The following is a 24246-nucleotide window of genomic DNA, read 5'->3' on the forward strand; positions in this document are numbered from 1 at the left end:
AGCACGCCAGGCCTCCCTGTCCATCAGCAACTACAGGAGCTTGCTCAAACTCACGTCCATCGAGTCGGTGATGCCATCCAATCATCTCAGCCTCTGTCATTTCCTCCTCCTCCCACCTTCACTCTTTTCCAGCATCAGGGTCTTTTGAAATGAGTCAGGTCTTCGCATAAAATGGCCAGAGTACTGGAGTTTCAGCTTCAGCATCAGTCCTTCCAATATTAAGGACTGATTTCCTTTAGGATTGACTGGTTGGATCTCCTTGCTGTCCAAGGAATTCTCAAGAGTCTTCTCCAACACCACAGTTCAAAAGCATCAGTTCTTTGGCACTAAGCTTTCTTTATAAGCCAATTCTCACATCCATACATGACTACTGGAAAAATCACAGCTTTGACTAGATGGATCTTTGTTGGCAAAGTAATGTCTCTGCTTTTTAATATGCTGTCTAGGTTGGTCATAGCTTTTCTTCCAAGGAGCAAGCATCTTCATTTCATGGCTGCAGTCACCATCTGCAGTGATTTTGGAGCCCAAGAAAATAAAGTCTCTCACTGTTTCCATTGTCTCCCCATCTATTTGCCATGAAGCAATGGGACCAGAGGCCATGATCATAGTTTTCTGAATGCTGAGTTTTAAGCCAGCTTTTTCACTCTCCTCTTTCACTTTCATCAAGAGGCTCTATAGTTCTTCTCTTTCTACCATAAGGGTGGTATCATCTGCTTATCTGAGGTTATTGATATTTCTCCCAGCAGTCTTGATTCCAGCTTGTGTTTCATCCAGTCCAGAATTTTTCATGATGTACTCTGAGTATAAGTTAAATAAGCAGGGTGACAGTATACGGCCTTTGGAACCAGTCTGTTCCATGTCCAGTTCTAACTGTTGCTTCTTGACCTGCATACAGATTTCTCAGGAGGCAGGTCAGGTGGTCTGGTATTCCCATCTCTTTCAGAATTCTCCACAGTTTACTGTGATCCACACAGTCCAAGGCTTTGGCGTATTCAGTAAACAAGAAGTAGATGTTTTTCTGGAACTCTCTTGCTTTTTTGATGATCCAACGGATGTTGGCAATTTGATCTCTGGTTCTTCTGCCTTTTCTAAAACCAGCTTGAACATCTGGAAGTTCACAGTTCACGTCCTGTTGAAGCCTGGCTTGAAGAATTTTGAGCATTACTTTACTAGCGTGTGAGATGAGTGCAATTGGGTGGTAGTCTGAGCATTCTTTGACATTGCCTTTCTTTGGGATTGGAATGAAAACTGACTTTTCCCAGTCCTGTGGCCACTGCTGAGTTTTCCAAATTTGCTGGTATATTGAATGCGACACTTTCACAGCATTATCTTTTAGGATACGAAATATCTCAACTGGGATTCCATCACTTCCACTAGCTTTATTCGTAGTGATGCTTCCTAAGGCCCACTTGAAGTTATACTCCAGGATGTCTGGTTCTAGATGAGTGATCACACCATCATGGTTATCTGGGTCATGAAGATCTCTTTAGTATAGCTCTTCTGTGTATTCCTGCCACCTCTTCTTAATATCTTCTGCTTCTGTTAGATCCATACCATTTCTGTCCTTTATTGTGCCCATCTTTGCATGAAATGTTCCCTTGGTATCTCTAATTTTCTTGAAGAGATCTCTAGTCTTTCCCATTCTATTGTTTTCCTCTATTTCTTTGCATTGATCACTGAGGAAGGCTTTCTTGTCTCCTCTTGCTATTCCTTGGAACTCTGCATTCAAATAGGTATATCCTTCCTTTTCTCCTTTGCACTTCACTTCTCTTCTTTTCACAGTTATTTGTAAGGCCTCCTCAGACAACCATTTTGCCTTTTTGCATTTCTTTTTCTGGGGATGGTCTTGATCACTGCCTCCTGTACAATGTCATGAACCTCCCTCCATAGTTCTTCAGGCACTCTATCTATCAGATCTAGTCCCTTGAATCTATTTGTCGCTTCCACTGTAATCGTAAGGGATTTGACTTAGGTCATACCTGAATGGTCTAGTGGTTTTCCCTACTTTCTTCAATTTAAGTCTGAACTTGGCAATAAGGAGTTCATGATCCGAGCCACAGTCAGCTCCCGGTCTTGTTTTTGCTGACTGTTCAGAGCTTCTCCATCTTTGGCTGCAAAGAATATAATCAATCTGATTTCGGTGTTGGCCATCTGGTGATGTTCCATGTGTAGAGTCTTCTCCTGTGTTGTTGGAAGAGGGTGTTTGCTATGACCAGTGCGTTCTCTTGACAAAACTCTATTAGCCTTTGCCCTGCTTCATTCTGTAGTCCAAGGCCAAATTTGCCTGTTACTCCAGGTATTGCTTGACTTCCTACTTTTGCATTCCAGTCCCCTATAGTGAAAAGGACATCTTTTTTGGGGTGTTAGTTCTAGAAGTTCTTGTAGGTCTTCACAGAACCATTCAACTTCAGCTTCTTTAGCATTGCTGGTCGGGGGATAGACTTGGATTGCTCTGATACTGAATGGTTTGCCTTGGAAACAAACAGAGATCACTCTGTCATTTTTGAGATTGCATCCAAGTACTTCATTTTGGACTGTTTTGTTGACTCTGATGGCCACTCCATTTCTTCTAAGGGATTCCTGCCCACAGTAGTAGATATATGATCATCTGAGTTAAATTCACCCATTCCAGTCCATCTTAGTTCACTGATTCCTAGAATGTCGATGTTCACTCTTGTAATCTCCTGCTTGACCCCTACCAATTTGCCTTGATCCATGGACCTAACATTCCAGGTTCCTATGCAGTATTGCTCGTTACAGCAGCGAACTTCTTCCATCACCAGTCACATCCACAACTGAGTATGGTTTTTGCTTTGGCTCCATCTCTTCATTCTTTCTGGAGTTATTTCTCTACTGATCTCCATACAATGGAGAACAAAAAAGATACAGCCCTGCACCTGTGGAGCTTTGAGTCTGCAAAGAAGACAGATGGTGACCAGGCAGTCACTGAGCAATGAATGTGCACCTGACCTGTGCTAAAAGGTGGGGGAGGAGAGCTGGGGGGAGCTCACAGGAGCACCTGACCTCTGGGGGAGCCCAGGATGCTTCCCCAAGGAAGCACTACCTGAGCAGAGACCTGTAGGAGGAGAGGCCTTGATTAGGCAAGGTGGGAGGGGTGGGATGAGAACATGGGGAGAAAGCAGCATGTGCAAGGGGCCTGTGGCAGGATGGAGCAGGGGAGCCGAGGAAGTAGGGCCAGCAGGACTGAAGGGCAAAGGCACAGGGGTCCTGGGCTGAGATATCCACAGGAAACAGAAGTGGGGCCCCGAGCCCACGGCAGGTCTTTATCCTTGACCCACAGAAAGACCCTGAAGGTCAGGTTTGCCTTCTGGAAACATCACACCAGCTGCTAGGAGAAGGATGGATCAGAGGAAGTTCCAGCTGGGTTAAAACTTACTTTTTGATGCAATTCTAAAGTACAGTCCTTTCAAGGCCTTCTTTCTGTTGTCTCCGTCGTCCGCACTGAAGCCACTGTCCTTGATGTCCATGTGGTCAATGAGCCCCCCGTCCTGCACCTCTTCCCTTCAGGGAGGAAGACGCGTTTGAACACGGCTGAGTCCCGCAGCTGAGTCCCTCTCTGTCCTCCCAGCCGTGGCCCCACCTCACCCGTGCAGCTGGTGAGGGTCTCTGCGAACTGGCACCCAGGAGTCAGCTGGCTGCCAGGGCACCTCAGGGGTTAGAGGTGGTCAGGACCCTTTAAAGGTGGTCAGGACCCTGCCAAGAACATCCCACCTCCAAAGCCCACGAGCCGCGTGAGAAACTGCTTGCTACTCACTCTTGGACCCCCACTCCAAGCTCCTGAATCTTCTTTTCAATAGCAGTTTCCACTTCACTCTTTTCTAACGAATACGCCACAAAAAACGCCTCCAAGATGAACGCTATGAAAATACTGAGAAAGAATAAAAGGCAGAGGGTGTTATGTTGAGTCAGCCATGGTCTAGGTGATGGGAAATCATAATGCCAAAGAGTTTTCAAGTCCAAATGAGAAAAAGGCTGCCCATCTTTGCAAAGAAAACATAACATGAAGAAGAAATGACAAAATGTCTTTCAAGCATTGGGCACAACTTTCTTTCACCTGGAAAATCATTCTTCCTCTACATCCTATTTAAACAGTGACTATTAAGAAAATAGAGGGTTTTTTTAATTCACAATTTTTAAAGAGTATATTCCAGTTATAGTTATTATAAAATACTGGCTATATTCCCTGTGTTGTAGCTTATGATAAGTCACTTCAGTCATGTCCAAGGACTGTAGCCCACCAGGATTCTCCAGGCAAGAATACTGGGATGGGTTGCCATACCCTTCTTCAGGGGATCTTCCTGACCCAGGGATCAAACTCGAGTCTTATATCTCCTACATTGGTAGGCAGGTTCTTTACCCCTAGCGCCACCTGGGAAGCCCATCCTTGTATCTTATTTTATATGCAACAGTTTGTACCTCTTAATCCCTTAGCCCTATATTGCAAAAGTATGAAATGATTCACCAACTTGTGTGTCATCCTTGCGCAGGGGCAATGTGAATCTTCTTTGTATACAGTTCCAATTTTATTACAAGTGTTGCCAGACCAAGCACAAAAATACAGTTTAAGGGGAAACTTGGGCCAAGTAATGGCTGATAGACAACTCTCCATGAATGTCTCATGTTTCTGCACATGAGATCTGGATCCTCTCTGGATCCTGGAGCGAAGGCACGGGAGTCAATTTAGGGATGTCTTAATTGGAAAAAAAATTCACTTATGGAAAACCCGAACTTTTTGACCAACCCAGTACGCTAGCCTCTGGAGATGTCCCATCGTAGTAAAGCTTGTGCTGCCTCCTCCCCAGAGACCACTGTGGCCAGCACAGACCTCTCCTCCCCAGAGAACTGCTTACATTCAAGAGTGAAAATAAGGTCTTTCTTGAGCTGACTTACAAAATGGAAACAGACTCACAGACTTGAAGAATGAACTTCTGCTTGCCAGAGAGGAAAAATGGGGGGAAGGGCTAGTTAACGAGTCTGGGATGGACATGTACACACGGCTGTATTTAAAACAGATAAACTTTTTGAAATTTAGTAATGTTTATCTTTTTGCCAGCTTTTCTAAATGTCCTCTGGACATCTAATGACAACATATGAGATAGAAAACTTTTAATATGTTTGTGTGGGATATGATTAATATAAATTAAATATAAATCTATTATATTTAAACTATTGATGGCATCATTCAAGATGCTCCTATTATTATTTTTTCTGCACTTGATAAAATATTCTCAAAGAAATGTTAATATGTCTCACTATGATTATATATTTTTTCTTTTCCCTTATATTTCTTCTGATTTTGCTTTATTATCTTTGTTTCTTTGCTGTTAAGGTGTCTAACAGTTTATGATGTCTATCTTCTTTGGGAATTGTACCTTTTATCATTAAAAATTTTCACCTCTGTTTCATTTAAAATAAATAAATAAATTTAAAAAAATAAAACAGAAAACCGACAGGGACCTTCACATCTAGCACAGGGAACTCTGCTTAATGTCACATGGCCGCCTGGAGGCCAGGAGAGTCTGGGGGAGAATGGATACATGTATATGAATGGCTGAGTCCCTTCCCTGCTCATTTGAAACCATCACATTGCTAACTGGCTATACTCCAAAACAAAGTAAAAAAGTTTTAAAATAAGGTATTTCTCTTTTTCTCTCTCTCTCCAGAGGGGAGGATGGGCAGGTCTTCCCAGATATACAGATTAGAGTTTCCTCATTTTGAATTTCTCGTTCTACAGTCTAGCCCGTCCAGCTGGCCCTCGTCTCGCTGCTTAGTGGGGATTAGGGCTCAGGGAACAGACCCAAGTATCGCTCTTGCTACAGCTTCTGCCATGACGAATAAGTCATCTTTGTCTTGGACCCGAGGTGTCACACTTTGTCATTACACACACACGGCACTCATGCACGATGACCTGTCAATTTGCGAGTAGGGAACCCCAGCCCTTCACCACCTTGACTTAACACGATGCTGATGGAGCCCCAGCTGTCGCCACCCTCATGTACCCTGGGGCGGAGAGCAGCAGAAAAACCCCCACAGCTTTCCACGTTGCCCCGGCCCACCGCAGCATTCTGAAAATCTCTCTGAGAGCCACTGGGAGGCGTTTCTCTCCTGTTCCTGCTGCTGTTCCGTCCAGACTGTGCAGGCCCCGCAGCGCCGAGCGGCTCTTCCCTCCCCCCTCTACCGGGACACGCCTGAGCCAAAGCCAGCGGGTTGGCGCCTAAAGCAGCCCTGATGTAACAAGGCCCGGGGCTGGGCTGTCACGCTGAGAATTGTGTGCCCTGGGCGCTGAGAAGCGTACAACAGCCAGAAAACATCTCTGGGAAAAAAACTCAGCGATCAAGGGCTTCCCTGGTGGCTCAGTGGGAAAGAATCCATTTTGATCCCTGATCTGGGAAGATCCTACATGCTGCGGAGCAACTACTGAGCCTGTGCTCTAGAGCCCATGAGCCGCGAGTGCTGAAGTCCATGCTCCCTAGAGCCTGTGCGTACTGAAGTCCATGCTCCCTAGAGCCTGTGCGTACTGAAGTCCATGCTCCCTAGAGCCTGCGCGCTGCGAAAAGACAGGCCACTGCAAGGAGAAGCCCACACATCACACGAGCGTAGTGCTCACTTGCTGCAACTAGAGAAAAGCCTGAGAGCAACCAAGACCCAGCACAGCCAAAGAATAAATACATAACCAAAATTATCTAAAAAACGAAAGCCTGTGATCAAGGGAACCCAGATGCCCACAGGGAACAAGGGGACTAGAATCAGAGATAGGCAAGCTGGAGGGAAAGCCCTCTCAAGCGCTGAGATGTCACAACTGCTTTCAAACAGTGGCTGAGTTCCCCCACCCCCTGGAAGACAGATCAGGACAGAACTGGAACCAATGAAGAGAATTAATCAGTGGCACCTTTCCATTCTACCTGTGCAACGACAGGTGAGGACCAGAGCTGGACGACAAGGAAACTAACTCATTTAGGTTCTAACGCGTCCCAGGAGCTGGGCAGATGTCAGCAGAGGGTGGGTGCAAATCACAAGGATGTTCATCCCAGTGGGGAAGGGTAGGGAGACCTGCCCGGACCCTAGAGCCTTTCTGAACCGAACAACTTGCGAGGCTACGAGATGGATGTGACATACCAACATGCATGGCTGGCTGACACTAAAGAAGGGACGTGTGGATAGAAGTTAGACGCCTCCCTTCTGGTGTGATGGGCATCCAGCAGGGGAGACGTGACCCACCCACAGGGAACTGCAGGGTGGAGCCAGGGAGGGGGGAGGGGGGAGCGGCTGTAGGTCTGGGGGGGTGGGCAGACCAGGAAAGGCCCACTGGCAGGAGAACTCACTTCACGATGAGAATGACGACCACAATGTGGAAGCCGATGAAATACAGCTTTGCTGCCTGGTGTGTCACGAGGGCAAAGCCGTCCGCGAGGAGTGCAAAGCTAAGGCACCAAACCTGCGAGGTCGCTGTTCAGTTGCTCAGTCGTGCCCCACTCTTTGCGACCCCCTGGACTGTAGCCCACCAGGCTCTTCTGTCCATGGGATTTCCCAGGCAAGAACACTGGAGAGGGTTCCCATTTCCTTGTCCTCCCAGAAGCTGCTCTGAGCATCCCCCACCATGCCCACTCCTCAGAAAGGATATTGTGCCACTGGTTAACCACGGTGAGCTCCGTCAGCAGGATAAGTGAGGACGCCAGGTCATTGAAGTTGTTCTTGCAGTACCTGCCTCGGGCAAATGCTGAGTCTTTTAAGGCTGGGTTCCCACACACCAGGGCATCAGGACTGCCAGAACCAGGGTCCAAGAATTGCACTTTGCCGTGGAACGCTTCCATCCCAATGATGGCAAATGCATAGTAGACCACCTAGGGGTGGGGGAGGGGCAGCGGTCTTGGGGTGGCACGCGGGGTGAGGGGAGGCAGGAGGACATGGACATGGGTGGGCCAAGTGACAACAGCCAGCAGAAAAGGTTGCTACCCTCATTCCAGGAATGGCTTCCCCCTAGCCAGGAGTTCCAGCAACATCAGGAAAAAGGGTGGGTGGGGTCTGCCCATCGACCACTGGGTAGTTCAGGGACAGGAAACACACCGGCTGGGCCCACCTTGACCTCTCCCAGAGTCTCCACTTACAAAGTCAAAGTGATGCTGCTAACAAGTCAGGGGGTTAAATTTGCTATTGTTGTTCACTCCTGTCTGCCTGGCTCCTCTGTCCATGGGATTATCCAGGCAAGCATACTGGAGTGGGTTGCCGTTTCCTTCTCCGGGGGCGTTTTCTGACCCAGGGATCTAACCCACATCTCCTGAATTGCCAGGTGGATTCTTTATTGTTGAGCCTCCAGGAAAGCCCAACTCATTAGATTTTGCATATTTGTCATATTGTGCACATTTGTCATACTGTATAGTGATTTCCCAGTAGAGTTTAAAAAACAATCCAGATACAAAAGCCATGTACTGGAAGGCGCTTAAATCCCTGAGAACCACCTGGTGGTTAGGGCTAGGAGTACCCCCTGGACTGTGGGTGAGAAAGAAACTTCAACGAGATTAACCCACTGAGGCTGGGGTGTTTATCATAGCAGCCAGTGTACCCAAACTGTTTGCATGTATAAATGCCTGACGTGTGTACACATTTGCTATTTCTAAAAATGGGTGCTAGAAACCACTGAACTCATTGATTTCATCTCTCTTTCTTCCCCTCACTTAAAATAAGGCTCAGAGAGAGCTGCTAAGAATGAATCTCTTAGACTTCCCTGGGGGTACAGTGGCTAAGAATCTGCCTATCAAAGCAGAGGACACAGTTTGATCCCTGGTCCGGGAAGATTCCATATGCCTTGGGCAACTAAAACCTGTGTGCTACAGCTAATGAGCCCAGGTGCTGCAACTACTGAAGGCCTAGAATCTGCGCTCTGCAACAAGAAAAGCCCCCGCAATGAGGAGTCCACCCACTGCATCGGAGAGTAGCCGCTGCTTGGCAAAACTGGAGAAAGTCCAGGCAAAGCAACGAAGACCCAGTGCAGCCAAAGATGAATAAGTAATTTTTAACAACTGAACATCTTACCACTTGCTTCACATGGATCAGAAGGAGAACACTCACCAAGACCAGGCCGCCGAATGTCAGCATTGTGGGGCCAATGTTAATTAAGGTGGTCACAATCACCCGGAACCTGGGATAAAATGAAGTGTCTGACGCAAGGAAAAGGGCAGGTAAGAATAAAACTGACACCATCCTAGCACCTTTGGTTCAATGCCTCTCCCTCCTGTCCTGGACCTGTTCTCTAAATGCCGCTAGGAATCTGCCTTTACAATTTTGTCACTGTCAGTTCATCTACCCAACTGGGTGGGAGGGGCAGCAGGTGGTTAACTTGTATTTCACCTAGAGCAAATCAAGGCAGTTAAAAAAAACAAAAACATGAGAAAGATAATCAGTTTCACCAGTAAGACAAAGGTGGGTTGTGAGGCTGAAAACCTCAGCCTGGGTGGACCAGCAATTAAGACTTTACCTTTCAATACAGGTGGGTGAGGGTTCGATCCCTGGTTGGGAAGCTAAGATCCCACATGCCTTGTGGCCAAAAAAACAAAACATAAAACAGAAATAATATTGTAATAAATTCAATAAAGACTTTAAAGACGGTCCACAACAACAAAAAAAAAACTTAAAAAAAAAGAAAAACCATACAGTCTCATCTGATTTTTTTCCTCCACCTTTTTCTTCATCAAAAATCCAGTCTGTATTAAAGCTTCCTTGGAGACTTAGGTTGAAAGAGTGAGTATTTTGTGGGATAGCAGGCCAGTCCTCGAATGGAGGCATCCCTCTATACTCCTAGAAAGTAACCTAGCCTATCCTAAACAGAGTGGGTTTTTCCAGGTTTGGGGATCAGACTCCTAGGTTTGTGTCCTAGTTCTGTTTCTTTCTAGCTATGCAACACTGGGAAATCTACTCACTCTCTCTGAGCTTCAATGTCATGACCCATAAACTCAGGATCATTAAAGCCCCTCCATCAAGCGTTGTTGGAAGGATTTGACAAGCTCCAATACTTTGGCCACCTGATGCAAAGAGCTGGCTCATTGGAAAAGACCCTGATGCTGGGAAAGATTGAAGGCAAGAGAAGGGGATGACAGAGGATGAGATGGCTGGATGGCATCACCGACTCATTGGACATGAGAATGAAGGACAGGGGAGCCTAGAGTGCTGCAGTTCATGGGGTCACAAAGAGTCGGACGCGACTTAGGGACTGAACAGCAACGAGACGATGGTTATCACACTGTTAGCATGAGCCACCATCATGACATGCAAGCACAGCTGAGGGACCAGGTCACAGGGATGAAAGTGATGGACTGAATTCCTGCCTTCAGGGAGCTGCCACGGAGGTACCCTTCACCACCTTCACAGGCTCCCCGGCCCCGCCCACTGCCCCTGGAGAGCCCAGGTCCTCTATACAAGTTCCACCCTGGGTGCACCGGTGGGTGTGCTTCTAGCTCCCAGGCAGGATGGTCTCTGTCGAGCCCCAGAAAGGGGAAACCACCCAGGGGCAAGGGTTCCCCATGGTTTCCCCTTACCTCTGGATGCTGACGATGACCCGCAAGAGCCGGAGTATTCTCAAAATCAAGACAATATCCAGTATCTGCTGACTGCTGTATTTTCTCGCTGGAAAAAGAACACAGTCAACTCACAATGTTCTTTCTGAGCACCTCCAGCTCCTCCTTTAATTCAACGATGCCTGAGACCCTGTGCGTCCTGGGGAAATGCACTCCTCACTTCAAGAACAGGGTGATGGCTCTGAGCAACAAGGAAGGGAGGCTCACCAAGCTGATCGGAGCTGAGCTGAGCAGCCCTGCCAGTCCTGGAGCAAAGACTCACGAGGGCAGGACCAGACTTCAGACCATCGTCAAGAAGTGACTGTGGGTCCCGTTCTAAGGAACATGTTTCAGCAAGCCCTTCTCCCCCCAGCATTCATTTCATAGTCAGGTTAAGAAGCCACTCCGTCTGGAATTCCCTGGTGATCCAGTGGTTAAGAATCCGACTGCCAATGCAGGGGACCTGGGTTCAATCCCTGGTCTGGGAAGATCCCACGTGCCTCGGGGTGACTAAGCCCATGCCACAACTACTAAGCCTGCGCTCTAGAGCCCGAGCTCTGCAACAAGAGAAGCCACTGCAACGAGAAACCCACAAACCTGTGCACTGCAAGTAGAGAAAAGCCACATGCAGCAATGAAGACCCAGCACAGCCAAAAATATAAATAAATAAAAAATTGAAAAAAAAAAAGAGAACCTGCTTTATCTGTAAATAATCCTCTCTGCCTTCTACAGAAAGGAGTGTGCAGGGTGGTAAGGGCACGTGTGTGGAAGCCAGAGGAGGGTAGAAAGAAGAGGGTGGGAGGATGGTGGGCAGAGGCTGATGCTACAGCTGGATCCAACACGGGCAGGGACCAGCATGGGCAGAAGGTCAAGGATGAGCCCTGAGAACAAGGGCAGTTTTGGAGAAATAACCAGGTGAGTGCTTGGTATGATGATGCCTACAAATGAATCTCTACATAAAGAAGGGTGATCACCGAAGACTTGATGCTTTTGAACTGTAGTTCTGGAGAGGACGATTGAGAGTCCTTTAGACGGCAAGGAGATCAACCCAGTCAATCCTAAAGGAAATAAACCCTGAATATTCATTAGAAGGACTAATGCTGAAGCTGAAGCTCCAATACTTTGGCCACCTGATGTGAAGAAGTGAATCATTGGAAAAGACCATGATGCTGGGAAAGATTGAAGGCAGGAGGAGAAGGGGACGACAGAGGATGAGATGGTTGGATGGCATCGCCGACTCGATGGACACGAGTTTGAGCAAACTCCGGGAGATGGTGAAGGGCAGGGAAGACTGACGTGCTGTGGTCCATAGCATCACAAAGAGTCAGACATGACTAAGCAACTGAACAACAACCATAGAGCTAAACACAGACAAAGCTACCATCCCTCTCCAGAACATGGGACATTTTTACTGATTCTCTTTCATCCCCTCTGCATTGCTCCAAACACCCCTAAGAGTGCACCGTGGATGTTCTACAAAGATTACTGATTAAACACATGATCCAGGAAGCAGAGAAGCTGGGAGTCGGTGATGACACTGACCTTGAATGGTGGTGTTGGCCACAGTGGCTAGCAGGGCTGCCATGATGATCAACGTATCGAACCTAACAGTGAAGAAGCAACATCAGTAAGAAATCGAGAGAAAAATCTGTCAAGCTCAGGATACAGTGAATCCTAAGAAAATGCTAAATCCAATATCCTAGGGAAAGCAAAGATCCAGCCATCAAACTCATTTCCATGATTTTTAGGACAGCAGATAAAAAGAAAGAAACACTGTGTTTGATCACTGACTGGCTGGTCCAGTGAACCATTCCGGGAAATCTGTAGAAATCAACTGATTCATATCACTCTGCCTTCCAACATAGCTACATACTTGCAAGAACACTTTGACACATTTTCAGAATACACAGTATAATCTTTCTTGGCATTAATTTTACTAAATGCATTGCAACTAAAATTTTTTTTTTCTTTTTGTGTTTTGGCCACACTGAGCAATGTGTGGGACCTTAGTTCCCTGACCAGGGATCAAACCCGCATCCCCTGCATTGGAAGCATGGAGTCTTAACCACAGGACCACCAGGGAGGTCCTGCAACTTTCTAATTAAAGATGAAATTCATCATGCCGTCACTTCTCTTTCTGACAAAGGTGCCGTGGTCCTGGACAACACTGGTCAGGTCCCCCCTGTCGGGCCACACAAGAACTCTAGTGAGTTTCTCGGCACTGAAAGCAGTGACCACAGAGATCCAACTTTCCAAGCTGTGTCCTCCTAAAGTTGGTGTTCGGTGATGCCTGACACTCAGCGGCACCTGAGATGGTGTGCAGCATGAGGGCGATGGTTTGAGGCTGGCAGGTACCCAGCCTGGAGGAGAGAAGGTCACAAGAGACACACCCAGCCCAGGAAAGAGCTCACTAAGGTCCTCATCATCCAGCCACGCAGGCCATGTTTTCTGATAATAAGACTACAGTGTGGGGCCCGGCAGTTCTGGAGGGAACTGTCTCACTGTGTGTGTGTCCTAAGATTCCTTTTCAAATTCAAGATGCCATGATCTGTGATTCTAATTTTAGCCAGTCATTCGAACTGACATCATAAACCACAGCTCTGACAACCGGATGTCCCCATGTCCTCAAGACTCATTATAAGAAGCCTGGGGGGCTCCCCTGGAGTCCCAGTGGTTAAGATGCCACGCTTTCACTGCAGGGGGCACAGATTCGATTCCTGGGAGGACTAAGAACCAAGATCCGTCAGGCTCTGCAGCATGGTCAAAAAAACAAAACAAGACTAATGAGCAAAAAACAACAAAAAAGAAACCTCAAAACTAGGCAGATGAAGCTTGAAACACTCCACACTGTATTCCCACAGGGTGACAGGAAGCCCCTGTCTTCACCCATGATCCCTCCACCACCCACACACACACAAAAAAAAACACACAGACTCACCAGTTCCAGAACTGATTCCTTCCAAAATAAGCTCTGGGTTCATACGTGTACAATTTCAGGAGAATCTCAATGATATACAGAGAAAGGAAAAGCCATTCTGCGTAGGAAATTAAGGAGTCTTTCTCATCCAAAGCAATGAATATGGTGTTTATTAGAATGATGACATCGTAAACCCAGACGAAAATCCTGGTAGCAGGGAAAAAAGAAGAGATTCTGTCGTATATTGCAGTTAAAAAAGAAAAAAACAGGTTTAGAGCCCTACAGGGACAAATGTGTTTCCTGTCAATGTGATGAATGGGATACACTCACCACCTCCCCCTCTACCAACACACACACACACACACACACATCCACCCCTCATGGAAAGAAAGGCCCTAGCAAGGTCAGGGCCCTGACATTCACCTGCCTCCCAGGCTTTCCTGCCAAGGAGAAAATGAAGGCAGAGTGAGGGAGCAGGACGAAGGCCTAGTGTTCCCAAGTGCGCCTTTCCGGCACAGCGGCTGGGTCAGAGGAAAGGTTTGGTAGAATCAGGGGGCAGGGAGAAGGTTTGGGGACCACTGTATCTCTACTGCTTATCCCTGGAAAACTGGAATCCTTTGCTAAGAAAGCTCCTAAAAACTTCTTTTTTTTTTTAAACCAAATTCTCTTTTATTTTATTTTTCTAAACAGGTTAAGATTATTTTAACAATATTTTCTATTTAACACAGTACACCCAAAATACTATCTGCTTAACATGTAATGATCATAAAAATTATAAGTGAGATATTTGGCAGCCTTTTTTGGTATGAAGTCATTGAAATTCGGCATGTGTGTGTGTGTCTTTTTGTGTGCCTTTTTTAAAAATTGGGATATAGTCACTTTACACACACACGAGACTTCCAGGGAGTCAACATGTCTTATTTTCTCACCAAGTCGGGGGTGAAAAGGGATGAAAAAAATGTGATTATTTGGGCTCAGGCTCAACTTTTCAATGACAGAGCGTGTTGCCCCAAACAGGCACCTGTGCTCTGTGCTCCAGAGAATCCTGCGTGAATCCTGGATGAATCCTGGACGTGGCCTCAGGAAGATAGAGTCCTAGCCCACTGATCTGGGGAAGCTTCAGACTCTAGGGGCCAGCCCTGGATGCCACATGTAGACACACAAACATCCATAACGTGAAACACATCAGTAGCTGAATGTCAAGATGAATGAAAAGGACCCTTCACATAAAGGGTTTTGGTTAATATAGAACATGGGCACTGGAAGGGATATTTACCTACATCATAGGCTAGGCTACTTTCAAGGACTTCTGAACCATTTACTTTCTTAAAAAAAAAAAAGATTTATTTATTTGCAACAGGTCTTAGCTGTGGCATGTGGGATCTTAGATCTTTGTTGTGGCATTCGGGATTTTTAGTCATGGCATATGGGATCTAGTTCCCACCAGGGACAGAACTTGGGTCCCTTGCACTGTGAGTGTGGAGTCTTAACCACTGGACCACCAGGGACATCCCATCATTCACTTTAATGAGACAATAAATTCAAAGAAGGCAAGAGGGGGAACCTCTGCTGATAGGAGTATTCCAGGCAACACATAGTGAAAATAAGGTCTCCAACCAGGATAAAGGACTCTTTCTGGAGCACATCATGCTGTTCCATCACGTCTGACTCTGCAACCCCATGAACTGCAGCACTCAAGGCCTCCCTATTCTTCACCACCTGCCGGAGTTTACTCAAACTCACGCCCATTGTATTGATGAAGCTATCCAACCATCAGCCTGCCCCCCATTTTCCTCCTGCCCTCAGTCTTTCCCAGCATCAGGGTCTTTTCCAATCAGTCGCTTTTCACCAAGTCCATCTACTTGAGAATAAAAGATTCAACTGACATTCTTAACAGTCATCCCAGTGATGCTGACTCACGTCTTCTTACCGTATACTTTACAAGTCAAAACAGCACACTTGCCATCAACTTCCTGATGACTCTGATAGGGCTGGGACTTTCTGAAATCAGAGAGTGATTAGCATCCCTGACTCAGAAAGCACAGCCAGTCTGCGGCTCTTGAGCATTAAAAAAACAAAAACAAACAAAATCGAAGAAGGAATCGTAGTCTAAGCTCCTGGCCTCTGGCTAAGGTTAAACGCAGCTTTTCCAAAACCCTTTCCAGGCCTCCCTGAGAAAACAATGGCAGTGAGCAGGGGGCTGATTTAGAGCTTCAGTGGTGAAATGTACTCAGTCCAGACAGCACTAACTGATTCAACTACTTTGAGAGCAACTTCAGAGAAAACTGGCTCCATCTCACTTGCCTGTGTTGAACCATCTTCTGGACCAAGAGGCTTGTGGATGACTGGTATACCCGAGGCATCCAAGTTTCCAGTGGGTGTCTCTTGATGTTGACGGCAACCACCCGGATGTTGAGGAGGTCAGCCAAGCGTAGAAAGTTCATTTTGTCTGCAATGAAAAGACGACCCCCCAATACGGGGCCTCTGTGACACTATGGTCCAAAGAGGGACACCAAGATAGCACTCCTGGATCTGCATTTCACAGATGAAGATCTGAAGCCTCAAAGGCCAAGGCCAAGGGGCCAATGAGTGCCCAGGCTCCCGCCTGTCCTCACGCAGACCCTGCGCCAGCCCAAAGCAGCCAAACCAAGCATGTGACTTTGCTGGTTCACAGACGCCACTGCCTCACTCCCTGCCTCCCACCTCACTTTCCTCCTCAGTGAAGACAATCACTGCTTCCCATGTCTGCCTGACCTACGTTTCCAGCCTCAATCCCATGTCCCTGTCCTCCCCACAAAACCTCCAAGGTAGGTATAACCCATACCAGTCAACCGCTACCCTTTTCTCAGCCCACCCTCCTCTCTGCCCCTTCTCAGGGACTCACTCAAACCCACAACCTCCACAACACACTGATGTAACATCCCACCAAAGTACAGTGATCACGTTCTTTTTAAAAACAGCTAAGTAACTAATTTTTGGCTGCTCTGGGTCTTCATTGCTGTGCAGGGCTTTCTCCAGCTGCGGCGAGCAGGGGCCACTCTCTAGTTGCGGTGTGTGGGCTTCTCTTGTTCCAGAGTATGGGTTCCAGAGCACGGGCACAGTAGTTGGGCACACGGGCTCAGGTGCCCTTGGCATGTGGAATCTTCAGACCAGGAAGAGAACCTGCGTCCCCTGCATTGTCAGGTGGGATCTTAACCACTGGATCACCAGGCAAGTCCACAGTGGTCACTTTCCTGACTAGCCTGGACCCACCCAGCTGCTGAGCCAATGCTCTCAGGACCTGCTGATCGCCCAGGGCAAGCGGGCTATTCTCTGTCACCCCCCAGGCATAAGGGATACTGACCAAGAGTCCATTGGGTTGCATGAACAGGAATCCACTGTTCATGTATGAACTTCCTGTTACATACAACTTAAAGAAACATCACATCGATGGATGAAATCAGATTACACAGAGTGTTGCTGCCTCTTTGAAAACCAAGTTGAAGGCTTTGTTAAGCTTTAAAGAAAGTTGTAAATTGCACGTACAGATTCACGTATAGCTGAGATAGTTGTTAAAGAGTGGGGTGGATTTATTTTTTTAATTTGTTAAAGAATTATTTTTTTTAATATTTATTTATTTGGCTGTGCTGGGTCTTAACTGTGGCCCTCAGGATCTTTTATCTTTGTTGCAGCATGTGGGACCTTTAGTTGTGGCATGCAAGCTCTTAGTTGTGACATATGGGATCTAGTTGCCTGACCAGGGATGGTACCCAGGCCCCCAGCCTTGGGAGCACACAGACTTAGCCATTTGACTAAGGAAGGGAAGTCCTGGGATAGAGTTTTTAAATTCTAGAATGCTTCTCGGTTAGAGGCCTAGATGATGGCCAGGTCTCCAAGTTTTCAGAAGTAAATCACCAGTCATGGTTCTACAGATGTCACCATAATGATTAATTTGAGAATGATGACAGTGAACTGCTATCAACAGACACCCAGGCAAAGAGAAAGCCTCAGCCATGTCCAAAGTGTGGCCTCATCTGAGTGAGGAGTCTGAGTTAGACAAAACACTGAGTGATATTCAACAGTCAAGTTGCTTATATTCTCTAGGAGTGCCACAGTAAAGAATCTGCCTGCATGCAGAAGACCCAGGTTCGATCCCTGGGTTGGGAAGACCCCCTAGAGAAGGAATGGCAACCCATTTCAGTATTCTTGCCTGGAGAACCCCATGGATGGAGGAGCCTGGCGGGCAATAGTCCATGGGGTTGCAAAGAGTCGGACACGACTAAGAGATTAACACTACACACTCAGTGATCCTAAGAACATCAAGTTGGATGAAAGTATTCTTACATATCTTAGGATATCTAAGAATAGCTTGTTCTTAGATTCTAACTCTAAAGATTCTGGGTCTTTAGAACCAAAACACACGTATCTGTCTAACAGTCAAAGGCGCCCCCGCTCAGGGGGAAGGGCAGCCTGGGAAAACCAGTCGGTGTGATAACTCCAAGTTCAGAGGCTTGGGCTACGTGAGCTCCACCATCAGACGGCAGGGAGACACCGACATGACAACCACACACAGGGTTCCGGGGAGCCTACTGATGAGAACCCAGCCAAGGGACTTCCCTGGTGGTTCAGTGGTTAAGACTTCACCTTTTAATGCAGGGAGTTGGGGTTCCATCCCTGGTGGGGGGCTAAGATCCCACATGCCTTGAGGCCACAGCAGGGAGACACCGACATGACAACCACACACAGGGTTCCGGGGAGCCTACTGATGAGAATCCAGCCAAGGGACTTCCCTGGTGGTTCAGTGGTTAAGACTTCACCTTTTAATGAGGGAGTTGGGGTTCCATCCCTGGTGGGGGGCTAAGATCCCACATGCCTTGAGGCCACGGCAGGGAGACACCGACATGACAACCACACACACAGGGTTCCGGGGAGCCTACTGATGAGAACCCAGCCAAGGGACTTCCCTGGTGGTTCAGTAGCTCAGCTCTGAGGTCCCAGTGCAGGGGCCTGGGGTTCGGACTCTGGTCTGGGAGCTCAACCCACATGCCACAGCTAAGAGTTCAAATGCCACAACTAAAGATTCCATGTAGTGCAACTAAGACCTGACAAGTCAAATAAATAAATAAAATTCTGTGCGTGTGTGTGTGTGTGTGTGTACACAGAATCCAGCCACAACCTCAGTCGTCAAATAACCTCAACCAACAGGGACTCTATCAGTATCACCTGGCTCACATCTTTTCATCCAGAAGATTCTGTGGAACAAGAAAGGACAGGACTTCCCTGATGGTCCACTGGCTAAGACTCCGTGCTCCCAATGCAGGGGGCCAGGGTTTGATCCCAGGTCAGGGAACTAGATCCCATGTGCTGCAACTGAAGATTCCACATGCTGCATCTAAGACCCGGCAGAGCCAAAGAAATAAATAAACATTTAGAAAAAAAAAAGGACAAGAAAGGACAAAGAGGATCCAAATTATGGTAATTTTGTGTCAAGAAATTTGTGCCCATCTGGTACTATATGTTGGAGATTAGGAGTCAGCAAATTCTTTTCTGCAAAGAGTAAATATGTTGTTTTGTGGACCAATTGATCCCTGTTTCAACTTTTCAATTCTGCCACTTTAACATGAAAGCAGCCATAAACAAAACACAGATGAATGAGCCTGGCTGTGTTCCTATAAAACGTGTTTATAAAAACAGGCAGTGACCATATATAGCCTGTGGATCACAGTCTACCAACTCTTGGTGCAGACACATTATTCTCTATACTCTCTGTTAATAATTCTGTTCAGCCCTTTTCTCTCCACATCTATAAGTTTCATCTTTCTCAGTTTAACACCAGATTTAAGTCTAACACTTTTGGCACTAACAGGATTCCAGCATTTAACCTTGGAAACCACACAGGCCCATAGTTATAGATCAAGGGAGAAAGCAAGCATGCCTCACAGAACCGGTGGTCTCCCTGCTGGTACTGAGTGGAGACTACAGTGAAGTGTGAAATTCTGTGTGTCTTTCTATTATTAAAACTGTCTTTGAAAGTGTTGGTTAGGGACTTCCCTGGTGGTCCAGTGGTTAAGACTTCACCTTTTAATGCAGGGAGTTGGGGTTCCATCCCTGGTGGGGGGCTAAGATCCCACATGCCTTGAGGCCAAACATCAAACAGAAGCAATATTGTAACAAAGTCTATGAAGACTTAGAAAAACGATCCACATCAAAAGAAAATCTTTAAAAAAATTTTAAAAAAGAAAGTGTTGGTTAACCAAAGGAGTCTTTGCATACCGAGACACCAGAAATAACTGCTATCTCCCCTAAAAGATAACCTACAATCCCTAGAAGTTAACAAATTTAATTGGCTGTCTTCCTTAAGGACATGTCTGCTCTGGTAACAGTATTTAAATTGACACCCCTGTTTTGTGAAAGGCAAAATACTGGGGAAGTCTGCTAAGCCATGAGTTCATGGGCATCTTCTTGCCACTTCCATGGAGTGCTAATAAAATCTGTGGCTCGGACGGACTCCTTTTTTCAAACTAGATGAGTCCTGGTCTCATTTAATTTACAAATAGGATCATGACTCAGGTGACAAAACTGAGCAGGGCTTCCCGGGCATATATCTGGAGAAAAACGTGATCCAAAAGGATACCTGCGTCCCAGTGACCACTGAAGCATTGTTTACAGCAGCTAAGACGTGGAAACAACCTCAACGGTCATCGACGGAAGAATGGATAAAGAAGATGTGGTGCGTGTATACGATATAATATTACTTAGCCACTGCTGCGGCTACTAAGTCACTGCAGTCGTGTCCGACTCTGTGCGACCCCAGAGACGGCAGCCCACCAGGCTCCGCCGTCCCTGGGATTCTCCAGGCAAGAACACTGGAGTGGGTTGCCACTTCCTTCTCCAATGCAGGAAAGTGAAAAGTGAGAGTGAAGTGCGACCCCATGGACGGCAGCCCACCAGGCTCCTCCGTCCATGGGATTTTCCAGGCGAGAGTACTAGAGTGGGTGCCACGGCCTTAGCCATTAAGAAGAATGAAATAACGCCATCTGCAGCAACATGGGCAGACCTAGAGATTCCCATACTGAGTGGAGTAGGTCAGACAGAGAGGGAGAAATACATGGCACCCCTTATCTGCGGAATCTAAAAAGAAATGATACAAATCAACTTATAAAACAGAAAGAGACTCACAGACTTACAGAACAAACATTGCTGGAGGGAGAGATGGGGGGTGGTTAGAGATAGTTAGGGAGTTTGGGAGAGACATGTACGCATTGCTATAATTAAAATGCATAGCCAATAAGGACAGGAACTCTGCTTGATGTTATGTGGCAACTGGACGGGAGGGGAGTTTGGAGGAGAATGGATACATGTATATGGATGGCTGGGTCCCTTTGCTGTCCACTTGAAACTGTCACAACATGGTTAATCAGCTATACCCCAACACAAAATAAAAAGTTTAAAAACAAAACATTGAGCAGGGCTCAGAGCTGAGGGCCGAGGCCTGCTGACTCCAGTCATGAGCCAACCAGTGGCAGCCAAGGTCATGGGTAGGTATGCCTCAAGGGCATCCGCCGACCTCCTTTGCCCCCTCTCACCTGCTCAGAAGGCCATGCGATGTCCTTTGCTGAACGTCCCCAGGGCATCAGAACCTCAGGGCACCGCCTGGTGAGGTCTGGGCCTGTCGTCATGCTGCAGCTTTGCAGCCTCAGACCAGGCGGGCTCACATCATGTGAGGGGGAAAGCCGCGGATGAAGCAGAACCACTGCGGTGCTGTGCTTTGAGTAAATGTTCAAGTTTGAGGTTTCGATAACCTAAGGCTATAAATCCGACACAAGCTTTCGAACATTAGCAGTGCTAGGGCGTGGGGGATGGTAAACCAGAGATAGAAGAAAGTTCTAGAGAAGGCAACCAGTCTAACGCCGGAACCAGCCAAACAGGAGTTACGGGCTGATCTGTGTCCCCTGAGATTTAATATGCTGAAGGCTTAGCTCCCAGCACCTCCGAGTGTGCCTATATTTTGGAGATGGAGCCTCTGATGAGGTAATTAGGCAGAAAGGAGGTCATTAGGGTGGGCCCTGATCTCATATGACTGGTGCCCTTAATAAGAAGAGGAGGGACTTCCCTGGCAGTCCAGTGGTTAAGAATCTACCTTGCAATGCAGGAGATGCAGGCTCGATCCCAGGTCAGGGAACTAAGATCCCACATGCAGCACAGTGTGGACAAAAACACTTAAAAAAAAAAAAAATCCACCCAGGAGGGAAAATTTAATAATGAAAAATTGGGACTTGAATTTTATGTGTTTTTTTAATTCCACCTTTCTAGTCATTCATCTTTGCTGTGTTTTACCCAAATATACAAATCCATGGCGGGCTAGAAATTTAAAAGCTTCATGCACTTTCCAAAGAACTTGCAAAGTTTGGTGCTCAAGGGTTGCCCGGCCACTCTTCCCCCATCATTAGCGGAACCCTAAGTCTCACATGAGGACCCACAGTGTATCACTGCCAGTCCCTAACAGCGCCACCAAACCTGACTCTTCAGGGGCTGAGAAGCCTGGCTTCTGAGCCATCGAGTTGGGTGGCTGAAGGCACATGCCCACAGCTCAGCGAGGACGCCTGGCAAACCCTGCTGACCTGGCCTCCTGGGTCCAAAACCCTCACTGGAGGATGCTGGCACCCCCTGTTTAACGGTGTCCTGCCACACAGTTCCCTCTTTTCCCTGGACACTCTCATAAGTTCCAGAGGGTCAGTCACTGTTTCCTTCTTCTCACACAGGCAGTGAGCCCTAAGAAAGGCCTGGCTCCGCTGGACTGCTTTGACACTCCTTGTCCTGTGTAAATCTACATCCTCTCAGACTTACCACTGCATTTGGATGCGTCTCCCTCTAGACTCTTCTTGAAACTGGTGAACTGAAGTTGGAGTGTACTGCAGTCATCGCACATCTTTCCCCATTGCTACCTCATCTTTATGGTCATTTTTAAAAGCATCTTTTTAAATGTATTTATTTATGTGACCACACTACACAGCATGTGGGATGTTAGTTCCCCAAACAGGGATCAAACCCATGGCCCTTGCCTTGGAAGCATGGAGTCATAGCCACTGGCCCACCATGGAAGTCCCTTCATGATCATTTTTGATGTCACCAACATTTCCTGTTAAGCGACCCTTAGAATTTGGGGCAGTTTAGAATAATGATAAAAGGCAGGGGCCTTGGAGTCTAGGTGGCCTGTACCACACTGCAGCTGTGTGGCCCTGGGCAAACGACTTGACCTCTCTGAGTCTCAGTTCCCATACTGACAAAAGAGGATAACGAGACCCCCGCCTCAGTGAGTTTGGGGAAGATCACATACAACAATCACAACAGTAGCACGCACATGGCAAGCACGCTACCAATATCAAGCATTACTGATCATTGCTATCAACCACTTATACATGAGTATGTAGGTCACTTTCAACTTCTCACTTGTAAATGCTAAATGCACTTCAGGCGTTTATTTATACAGCCATTTTCCATGTTTTAGATGTGCTCCTTAAAGCAGAGTCCCACACAGGGAATAACCATGTTACAAGGTAAAGGGCATCCCGAAGGCTCAGCACATGTTGACAACACGCACCCCAGTCAGAACACAGCTCAGGACCCTAACTCCATGGTAACACCTCCAGCCGATACACACCTCTATTTGGAAACGTGAGAAAATGAGGGACTTCTCTGGTGGCCCAGTGGTTAGGAGTTTGCCTTCCATCGGAGGGGTTGAAGATTCGATCCCCGATCAGGGAACTAAGATCCCACAGACGACTAAGCCCACATGCCACAGCTAGAGAGAAACCCGTGTGTCCCAGCTAAGATGGGACTCAGTCAAATAAATACATAGCTTTTATAAAAAGAAAATGAAGAAAATATCCCATCCCCCCACTTCTCATTGAGGCTTCTTACCCACATGCCCCGTCTGTCCCTCGTCGGAGATCCTCAACAGGAGCTCCAGGTGGGAACTGCTGATGTCTGGAGCCACGACCTTGACCAGCTGCCTCCACCGGGCCTCCTTCACCACAAACGCTGTGCCCACCTTGACTTTCAGGATGTTGAAAGCTTCCGTCATTTTGTGACGCTTCAGGCATGCCAGTGTGTGAATCTCATTCTTGAAAAAAAAACAGAAGTGTGTGTGTTTTTCCTAAGAGGAAGATTCAAGAAAGCCTCATTTCTCAGCCTTAAACATTTCAAGGTAACGGAAGAGTTGAGATGAGTGCATCCTGGGGACCATGTGTATCCTTTCTGGATGAGCAGGAGATACCCAAGTGGAAAGGTCTCACCACGCCTAAGGAAGATTCGTTATCCTGCTCCTGCTCCTGGGTTTGCAACATCTCATCTTGTAATAGCAGCCCAGGAACTCATGCCACAGGGGGAATCGCAGAGAGAAGTCACTGATGAGTCTGTTAATTCGCAAGGTACAAAGTCCCTCCCCTGCTCCAGACATGGGTAACTATCCAGTATCTGAAGAAACAGAGCTCCGCTTACCATGTGCAAGTGAGGGAACCCAGGAAGGATGATCAGAATGCTGAGAAAACAAAGCAGCAGGAGGCAGTCAGGTCCAAATGCCGCCCTGCCCAGGAGCGAGGCAGAGTCCACAAAGGAAGGGAATGAGGTTTGCTGCTGAGAGAGAGGGAGACGCAGGGGTGGGAGAAGACAGGTCTGCCATTAAGTCGATGAAGACAGAGGAGAGCAGGAGGAAAGGAGGTGAGTGAAACGAGGCTAGAAGTGGTCTGGAAGGAAGGGGTCCAGGGCTGCCATTAAGCCTGA

General features: G+C 47.2%; 1 protein-coding gene and 1 non-coding gene across 2 annotated transcripts in view; both read right to left on the reverse strand.

Annotated features, from left to right (window-relative positions):
* LOC110126907 (two pore channel protein 2-like) overlaps window positions 1-24246 on the reverse strand; it is a 50920-nt gene that overhangs the window by 1086 nt on the left and 25588 nt on the right. The window contains exons 9-18 of the mRNA XM_020876831.2: window positions 23386-23587; window positions 15790-15934; window positions 13507-13692; window positions 12111-12172; window positions 10551-10638; window positions 9088-9157; window positions 7643-7862; window positions 7344-7434; window positions 3776-3889; window positions 3398-3522 (exon numbers count right to left, since the gene is read on the reverse strand). Coding sequence (XP_020732490.2) covers window positions 3398-3522; window positions 3776-3889; window positions 7344-7434; window positions 7643-7862; window positions 9088-9157; window positions 10551-10638; window positions 12111-12172; window positions 13507-13692; window positions 15790-15934; window positions 23386-23587 — 1303 coding nt within the window. The remainder of the gene's footprint in view (window positions 1-3397; window positions 3523-3775; window positions 3890-7343; window positions 7435-7642; window positions 7863-9087; window positions 9158-10550; window positions 10639-12110; window positions 12173-13506; window positions 13693-15789; window positions 15935-23385; window positions 23588-24246) is intronic.
* LOC139031608 (U6 spliceosomal RNA) lies at window positions 4464-4572 on the reverse strand. The gene has a single exon (XR_011484110.1). It is a non-coding gene; the product is annotated as a U6 spliceosomal RNA (small nuclear RNA).

Source organism: Odocoileus virginianus, chromosome 2 (assembly GCF_023699985.2).
Source record: "Odocoileus virginianus isolate 20LAN1187 ecotype Illinois chromosome 2, Ovbor_1.2, whole genome shotgun sequence".
Classification (NCBI taxonomy): domain Eukaryota; kingdom Metazoa; phylum Chordata; class Mammalia; order Artiodactyla; family Cervidae; genus Odocoileus; species Odocoileus virginianus.